Source organism: Rousettus aegyptiacus, unplaced genomic scaffold (assembly GCF_014176215.1).
Source record: "Rousettus aegyptiacus isolate mRouAeg1 unplaced genomic scaffold, mRouAeg1.p scaffold_m13_p_5, whole genome shotgun sequence".
Classification (NCBI taxonomy): domain Eukaryota; kingdom Metazoa; phylum Chordata; class Mammalia; order Chiroptera; family Pteropodidae; genus Rousettus; species Rousettus aegyptiacus.
The window spans coordinates 7160269-7169242 of record NW_023416308.1 but is presented as its reverse complement, the minus strand read 5'-3'; the positions used below and the strand labels follow the sequence as shown (position 1 = coordinate 7169242).

The 8974-nt window shown below is 50.6% G+C and overlaps 1 protein-coding gene across 4 annotated transcripts in view; it reads left to right on the top strand.

Moving 5' to 3' along the window:
- The first annotated feature begins 709 nt into the window (after nt 1-709).
- Nucleotides 710-8974, top strand: part of RBM19 (RNA binding motif protein 19) — a 108119-nt gene continuing 99854 nt past the window's right edge. For 2 of the 4 annotated variants that reach the window (XM_036220601.1, XM_036220600.1), the window contains exons 1-8: nt 710-859; nt 2502-2684; nt 3266-3391; nt 3592-3630; nt 3958-4150; nt 5278-5552; nt 6581-6661; nt 8530-8608. In XM_036220601.1, coding sequence (XP_036076494.1) covers nt 824-859; nt 2502-2684; nt 3266-3391; nt 3592-3630; nt 3958-4150; nt 5278-5552; nt 6581-6661; nt 8530-8608 — 1012 coding nt within the window. In that variant the 5' untranslated portion in view covers nt 710-823. The remainder of the gene's footprint in view (nt 860-2501; nt 2685-3265; nt 3392-3591; nt 3631-3957; nt 4151-5277; nt 5553-6580; nt 6662-8529; nt 8609-8974) is intronic. The other 2 variants (XM_016157480.2, XM_016157479.2) reach the window with 2 other exon arrangements.

Sequence of the window (8974 nt, the reverse complement as noted above, 5' to 3'; positions counted from 1 at the left end):
TACAAGCCGGGGACACCTGGAGCCACCAGAAGCTGGAAGAGGCAAGGAAGGATTTTCTCCTAGACTTTCAAGGACGCACAGCCCTACTGACACCTTGATTTTGGATTTCTGGCTTCCAGAACTGTGCCAGAATAATTTCTGTTGTTTTAAGCCACTAGATTTCTGGTAATTTGTTACAGCTGCTCTAGGAAACCAATACACCCCATAATCCTATCATTTAAAACTACTTAATCCTATCATTTGAACAAGGTGCTTTAGTCATTGGCCTCTCAGTTTACTCGCAGGCAAAACGGGATGTTTATTTCCAATGCGATACTGCAATATTTACAGGTGAAGCTCAGTAATCGATTCATGGAGCCTGGCAGCCTCTCGGAGCCTCATTTTCCCCACCTCTAAAAGAGAGGCAAGAATCCCTAATCCTGTTCCCATTCTCAGGGCCGTTTTAGGACTCAATAATAAAATAAAGGAAGCTAAAACGATTTCCTCCTCTACGCAGCGCTCAAACACTAAGCAGCCCACCAGCAAACCTCGGCCAATGTTAGGAACCAGCGCCCCCTGCCGGCTTTACATTGGCCTCTCCGAATGCCGCTGAACAGCGTGCGCCTGCGCAGAATGCTAGCACTCAGGCCCGCCCCTGGTGGGAGTAACTTCCTTGGGTTGCTCTGGCTTAGCCACGCCTACTTCCGGAGGGGGCCGGTCTAAATCTGGAGCACATGACTCTATTCCGATTCACCAAAGATGGCGGCGCCCAGAGCTGTAGCGTGAAAGTGGTTGGTGGAAGACGCTGCCTCTCCGTGCCGGAATCGGAACGGGACCGTGCGCCATGTCGCGACTGATCGTGAAGAACCTCCCGAATGGGGTGAGTACAGGACCTGGACCTGGGAATCTGTCGGGAATTTGGGACCTATCGGGAGCCGGAGCTTGAGAGGGAAGTGGCTGGGGAGAATTGAAGGGTTTTCGCTCTGGCGCAAGACTCCGGGTGGATTTGGAACCCAAAAGAGGCAGGATCCTCGGATTATCTCCATTCGACAATTGGGAGTAAGGGGATAGTGACTGCTCAAGGTTTCATAGCCAGCCTGTGGGCACCTGACTCCCAGTCCGACAACTTTTCCCGGGGAGATACCAGTCCTTACCCGTGCTGAATGCCTTGTTCCCACAGCCCCTCTCGTCTGATCACGTTTCTTTTGTTTTTGTTGTTGCCTCACACGATACCTATCGTCCTTTCCCACTAGGGGAATGTAGGGGGGGCAAATGGGGAGTAATAGGCTTAGGACCTGCGTTCCAATTTCCAACCCCGTTTTTATGGCAGGTCAGATTAGTTTGAGACAAGGGAGTGGGTGTGCAGGGTTTTAAACCGTTTATCCAATAAGTGGGGAAGGGCGGCCCAACCAAACTTGTCTGTTTCTCTAGAGTCCAGCACAGAGCCTAGCAGGTGGTAAGCATTCAAAAACACATGCCTAATAAATGAGCGAAGAAATAGACGGATGTGTGTGGTGTGAGATGATTGGGTGCGGGGCGCCCGCCTAGAATATCCTTACCTATTTCTCTATAACTTGTCCTGCATAGAGAGCCCTACACCACTGTTGAGGCAGATAAACTTGTTCCCAAAATACAAAATGTGCCATTTGGATGGTTTAAGGGATCATCTGTATTCTTCATTCTACCCATTGGGAGTCTCTCTCCTTAAAGTAAGAACACAAAGCTATTTCTGTTTTATGGCTGTCGTTTTTTTAACTTTACCTTTTTTTTTTTTTACCCTCCCAGTGAATTGGCAGGGGTTGGGGGGATGTTGGTTATGACACAATTTTAAAAATTCAAACAGTACAGTAGTGTATAAAATGATAAGCAAAACTTGTTCCATCCCACCCTCCATCTTTCTCCAGGAGTAACCATTTTCTGTGGTTGTTTTAAGGACTCTTTATGGGCATCTCTTCATGTCCAAATAATGTGCTTTCGCCTCCATTTCTTGGTCTATTAACCCCAATGACTGTCTGTTGGCCTCCACCGTGAAAGATGAGGAAACATAACCTATTCCTTCTCGGCTATTATTTTTAAGTCTTCCATCATTTACCCAGTTGATCAGTCCCATCAGCTTTAGACAGTGTCTCTTGATGCCTCACTCCAATGAATGAGGATGGCTACCCTTCTCTTGCCAATTTCCATTTCGTTGTGCCTGTCATTATGGCTGAGGCTCTTATTGCTTGCCTAGTCCAATGAATGAAAGAATAAAAACAATAGTAGTAACTAACACTTTGAGAGCTTACTATGTGCCAGGCACGGTTCCAGGTAAAGTAACTCATTGAATAACCCCCCTGGGCAGGGGGCTTGCTGAAGGCTATGTAGCTAGTAAATGTTCGAGCCAGAGTTGGAACCAAGTGTAATTGTAAAGCACACTCTTGTCAGCCCCTCGTCTAAGGTCACCTTTGGGTTTTCAGCCCATTCTGTCCCCTCGGCTCCGAGGCCTACTCAGCTGCTCCCTTGTCACACCCCTTCTGTCCTAGATGAAGGAGGAGCGTTTCAGGCAGCTCTTTGGCGCCTTCGGCACGCTAACAGACTGCAGCCTGAAGTTCACCAAAGATGGCAAGTTCCGCAAGTTTGGCTTCATCGGCTTCAAGTCCGAGGAAGAGGCCCAGAGGGCACTGGGCCACCTCCACAAGAGTTTTATTGACACATCCCGCATCACGGTGAGTCGGCACGGACCTGGCCCTGCCTGCCTGTCAAAAGTGACCACTCGATCTTTCCCTCCACACTCCTGTCCCCTTTCAGACTGCGATGTCCGGGGTCTCCCTCACTGGTTCACAAACTTTCATGCCTATGAATCTCCCGGGGAGCTTGTTAAAACAGGGCCCTTATTAAAACTCCTGGGCCCTGTCCCCAGAGTTTCTGATTCAATATGTTCAAGGGAGGTTGTGGACCCAAGAATTTGCATGTCTAATAAGCTCCCAGGTGATATGATGCTGCTGGTCCCAAAACGAGAACCACCAGCCCTCATCATTCATTCACTCACTGTTCAGCAAACAGTAGGTGAGGACCTACTGTAGTCCTGCTCCAGAAGCTTTTCCTGGGTGTGACATTCTCCAGGAGCAACCACAGTGACTGTAAGGAGGAGAAAACCAAGGCTCGGGGAGGGATTTGCTTCCGCCGACTTACCCTGTCAGCAGCACCTGCCTTTTTACAAAGCCCAAGCTCCTGCGTGCTGAAGCACAGCACCCACGCTGGGTGCGGTGGCAGGCGTCACCGTCATCACCCTCTCTCTCCCTTGCAGGTAGAATTCTGCAAGTCGTTTGGGGACCCCACAAAGCCCCGAGCCTGGAGCAAGCATGCCCAGAAACCAAGCCAATCCAAGCAGCCTTCAAAGAACAAAGACTCCGTCCCCCAAAAAACTAAGAAAGTGCGTAGAAGGTCACTCCCGCCCGCGTGCTCTGTGTCAGGGTTGTCACCCGTTGGAGGAGTGGCAGGGCAGGGGGCGCAGGGATGGCCTGAGAATTCCTCTCCGATGGTTCCTGAAGGCAGGCTCTCCCGAGGCACTGTGGTTCCGTCTCCCCTCACCCTTCATCCGTGACCCTCACTGTCTCTGCCCTCTGTTTTCAGGAAGACAGGAAGAAAAAGGTAGCAGGTGAACTGGAGAAGGTGAGTCTGTCCTGTCGAACAAGAGAAGGGCGGTCCCAGGGGGCTGTAGCAGCCCCAGACCGGGTGGAGGTCGGGGGCTGGCCTGGCCGACTCTGCCCGTCATGTCCCCTTGCCATGTCTCCATGGCTTCTTAGTCTTCTCGTGTGATGAAATGTCCATTCTGCCCTCCCAGGACTGACCCAGCCGACCCCAGGGGTCCTCTAGAGATCGGGGGGAATGAACTCGGAGGGTGCTCTCTCCGTCCCCAGAGTTAGGAGAGGTGAGCCTGACCCGCGCCTTCTCTTCCTGTTTTCCCTTCTTCCCGCCGCCCTGCTCCGGTGCCACCAGCTGAAGGAAGACACCGATTTCCAGGAGTTCCTGTCGGTTCACCAGAAGCGGACACAGGTGGCTACTTGGGCTAACGACGCCCTGGATGCTGAGCCCGCGCAAGGGAAGAGCAAGCCGGCCGACGACTACCTGAACTTCGACTCCGATTCGGGCCAGGAGAGTGAGGAGGAGGACGCGGGGGAAGGCCCGGAAGGTAGGGTCATCCACACCCCGCGTGTGCTCCCTGTGGAATGCGGGCCCCTGCATGCGTCCGGGCCCGCCTGTGGTGACGTGGGGCCCCCCAGTGCCGCCAGGCACAGCTGGCCAGACGCTGCTTTCTAGTTATCCCAACCAGTTACGCTGGCCTCGACTGATTCCTGGTCACTTACTCTCTCAATCGGTCAGTCACTCAAATACTGAGCACCTACTATGTGCCAGGCGTTGCCTCAGGCATTGGGGATACAGCAGTGAGCAAAAGACAGAAGAATCCTGCCGCCGCCCCCCCACCCCCCAGTGGAGCTGTCAGCCGGAGGGGGGAAGAACTGGGCAGTCCACTACTTAGTGTATTACGTGACGATGAGCACAGAGAGAAAGCAGGAAAGGGGATGGGCCAGTCCCCAGGGGCAGCCTCTGTGGAGGTGCGCCCAGAACACAGGCCAGCAGCAGGGGAAGGAGTGAGCCCCTGTCCTCAGAGGGGGCTCGTGGTGCAGTGGGAGGACAGTGGCTGTGTGACCAGCTGCAATCCAGAACACAAGTGCGGCGGTGGAGGGTCGGGGGTCGGTTTTGGTTTAAAGCAAGCAAATGGTTCCGATGTGAGTGTTATGCGTGCTGAAGCTTCTGGTCAAAGCTGGGGCCTGAGGGCTCACTGGGAGCGGGTGGGACACGGTGGGCAGGGGATGGGAGGGGCCCGCGGGCAGAGGCACTGAGGAAAGGCCTCTGCGGAGCTGCGGGGAGCTCTGTCTGGCTCAGGGGGGCTGGAGCCGCGGGGGCTGGAGCTGGGGAGGGGGGGTGGGGGGGTGGAGCCGGTTTCCGGTTCCGTCCTGCCACTGTCTGTAAATGACAGTTTAACCCGGGAGGGACCTAAAACAACCCTACAGGTCGCAACTGAAAGAACGCATCGCTGAGGGCAGGGCCGGTGCAGGGAACGGCGTAGTTCTCAACGTGTGGCACGTAAAATAGCAAAAAGCCCGTTTGGCTTATTTCTCAGAGGACTCGCGGGGCTGCGTGGCCCAGGGTCCCTGGTCTCAGTGGCCATGGCACCTCACGCCCCACCAGGGGGACCACCGTGCCATCTGCCGTCCCAGGCCTCTGGCTCGCTGTTGACTGTCGCCGTTTTTCCAGAGAAGGATGACCTCGAACCGAAGGCAGCTGTCCAGAAGGAGCTGTCGGACATGGATTACCTGAAATCCAAGGTGGTGAGGGCCGAGTCGCCGTCCTCCTCAGAGGAGGAGGATGAGGAGAGTGAAGACGAAGCTGTGAACTGTGATGAAGGGAGCGAGGCCGAGGAAGAGGATTCCTGCGCCTCCCCGGCCCGGCAGGACGGAGCAGGGACACGGCCCGGCCCAGAGCAGGGGACCCCATCTGAGGACAAGAAACCACAGGAGGCCAGAGCCGAGGTGTGTGTGGATTGGGGTGTGCTCGGCCTTCCGGGGAGGTAGCTACTGCATCTCCCTCCTGGGACCCCCTTCTACTTGGGGACAGCACAGTTCGTCAGGTCATTTGGGTCCCTCCCTGCTCCTTCACCTCCCAAGGGGCTCAGGGACAGCAGCTCTTCCCCTGAGCTGCCCTCCAGGCTTCCTGTCTGCTTCTCTGTCCCCGTCCTTCCTCCTTTTATTTTCTGTCCCTTCTAACTGTCACACCCTGTCCTTTTCTTGTAAAAATGTATGTCCCCACCAAGTCCTCAGGTAGGGTGAAGTCAGAGAGCTGTGAGTTCAGATCCCAGCTCTGACAGGGACAAGCTGTGGGACCCGATCCTCATCTAGGATGACTTTCTGCAGAACGCCGGTCTCTGTGTCCTGTTTCTGAAACCCCTGTGCTGGGATCAGAACAGTTCAGATTTCAGAAAGATACCCCTATACCCTGTGTAAGCTAGCACCCCCGTGGGGTCTGGGGGAGCACCCCACCATCAGGCCCGTGACTCTCTGCAGTGAGACCACTCGTGCTGCGTGGGGTAAATAGCAACTGCGAATTCTCTCACATCAGCTCAGAGCAGGTTTTGCTGACAGGTGAGTTCAAGTCCAGGCCGTTTTCATTGCCAGAGAGTTACAGAAAATTTAGATTTTTCAGAGCCATGAGGATTCCAGAATTATAGAAAAGATCCTGAACCCATAATTTCTCTGAGATTGTTTTGAAGATTCGACAGAATGGCGCTGTCCGCAACGTGCTTTGCACAGTGTCTACCCAGAGTTGCCCTAAATCAGAGGCAGTGAATATCGCCTTGCCTCCGGGCTCCTTCCCATGCTCTCTGCCCCTCTTTGTACCCCTCCCCTCTGACTCTGGCCGGACGGACGTCCAGAGCAGGCAGGATACTTGCCGGCATTCCTGGCTCCCCGGCTCCCCTTGGCAGCCTGCCGAGGTGCCCGGCTCCGCCTCCGCCAGTAGCCACAACAGGGAGCTCACCGCACGTACCTGTTTGTTCATTCAGACAGAGAAACCAGCGATCCAGAAGGAACCCTCCACCCCCCACACTGTGAAGCTGCGAGGAGCCCCGTTCAACGTCACAGAGGTGTGTGCCAGTAGCTGGGACAAAGACAGGGAACTGTTTCTAATCTCTCGCTGTTAATAAATGATAAAGCAGCCAGCGTCCCTCGAGCTCAGAGGGCAGCAGGGTTCTTTCTGTAAAGGTCGTGTGGCGCGCGTCTTAGGCGTTGTGGGCCGTGTGCTGCACATGCCCTCTGCTGTACGTTCTTCTGTTTTCAAAAATAACCTTTCGGAATTGTAAGAACCAGTCTTAGCCCGCAGGCCATATGGCAGTAGGCCTTGGGCAATACTCGGCCCGTGGGTCATAGTTTGCCAGCCTTTGTTCCACGTCAGTGTTTTATATAATGTCTAATTTGCGTGTGCATTTTTAAGGTTGGATACACAATGTCAGTTGCCTTCCAAAGCACTGCTAATTTGTACTCCCTTCAGCAATTATGAGCGGGCCCGTTTCTGCGAACGCTGTGGATTCATCTTCATCAACATGACTGGCGAAAATGGCATCTCCTTTTCATGTGTATTTTAAATTATTAGTGATATCGGTTATTCTTTCGCATTTGTATATCACATGTGCTTCCTTTTTAGCCAAGAGCTAAAGATGAAGGGTTCATCTTTATTGATGGTCTTTCTATTTACTAATTTTTTAGAAGTAAAACTTACCAAACTTCTGAGTAACATATACTTGGGTTATACTAGATTGTCAGAGTGTCCTGGTAATTTTAGTGTCAGAAGATTTCAGTACCAACCATGCAGATAATCACATGCTTTAATTTAAAAAGCATTAGAAGGCCTTTTGCAAATCAATACGTAAAAAATACCATTTTTTTTTCTCTCCACAATGAAAGAAAAGATTCCGTATTTATATCAACCAAAAAGAAAGTTACCTCTAGATATGAGATATGCCCAGGTTGAAAAGTGGAGGTTAACATGAGATTAAATGTAGCACGCACATTGAAATGGTAGAATACGATGCATCATTAAAAAGAATGACGTGGAAGATTCCTCAAGATGTATTATGAAGTAAAAATTGCAAGGTGTGGAACAGTGTGAATAGATTTTTTTCTCCAGTAGACACACACACACTCCTACAGTATGCTGGATGTCCCAATCGGCACCTAAAAATGAGAAAAAAACGATTTTTGGAAAATTTTGACAATTTGAATTGTTTCTTTTTTTCCAAATTGAAGTAATGGGAAAAATTCAGGCTGTGTTGCTTTGATTTGTTTGCTGCCTGGACATTCTACGCTTCTCAGTGCCGGTTCTCTAAAGCACTTAACCCAATGCACATGCAAAAAATGGTTTCAGTCTCTTTTATTTTTTAATAAAAAGCCAACAGGAGTGATCTGGGCATTGGAATTATGGGCCATTTTTGCTTTCTTGTTCGATATTTACTAAAATACCATACTCTGTGTTTACGCATTTTAAAAAATGTGTTTAAGTCAAAATCACCCTCATGTCCAAAATAGGGAAATAGTTTAAAAAAAATTGGGGACCATCTGCAGCAGCACTTAGATGATCTGTGTCATCATCATGAAGTAACATGGGCAAATATTCCTGCTCTAATGAGAAACAGAAAAAGTAAGATTTAACTCCAAATACATAAAAAGTTACTCAGGAAAAGATCAGAAACAGTACCTTAAAATTCTGATGGTGACATGAATTGCTATTTTACGTTCATAGTTACATTCTTAACTTTTTTCCAATATGGATTTATTTACTGATAGAAGATATATATAATTTAGAGGAAAGAGAAACTCTAAAGGATCAAACACTTCAGTAATGTTCCTAAACTCAGAAATTTGTCTCATGTTTCTTTATTTGGGTCATTTTTTGTTTTGTTTTGTTTTGTATTTTATTGGATTAATAAAGGGGGAAATTGTTTCCTTTTCCTTACAGAAAAACGTTATGGAATTCCTGGCACCTCTGAAACCAGTGGCCATTCGAATAGTGAGAAATGCGCATGGGAACAAAACAGGTAAGGTCCAGGGCATTGCGGGGCGGGGGCCTTGGAGGGGTGGCTGGTAAAGATGAAATAGAATTGGGGAGACATTCGAAGGGCGGCCGTTCTTCCCGTTCGGGGTCCCCTCTTTGCCCCTGGTGTGTGGTTTCCACCTGTCACTCCTCTCTCCTCCCCCATCTCAGCCACACACAGACCTTCCTCCCTCCCTCCCTCCCTCCCTCCCTCCCTTCCATTCTTTTTATTTTATTTATTTTTTAGACAAGGCAACCTTTGGTTGACCTCAGATCGCAAGGACCTTGTCAGCTTACAATCCTTTATTTTTTATTTTTTATGCCGGCAGCACGCGGTCTTCCTAGGTGGTCTCCCATCCAAGTACTAACC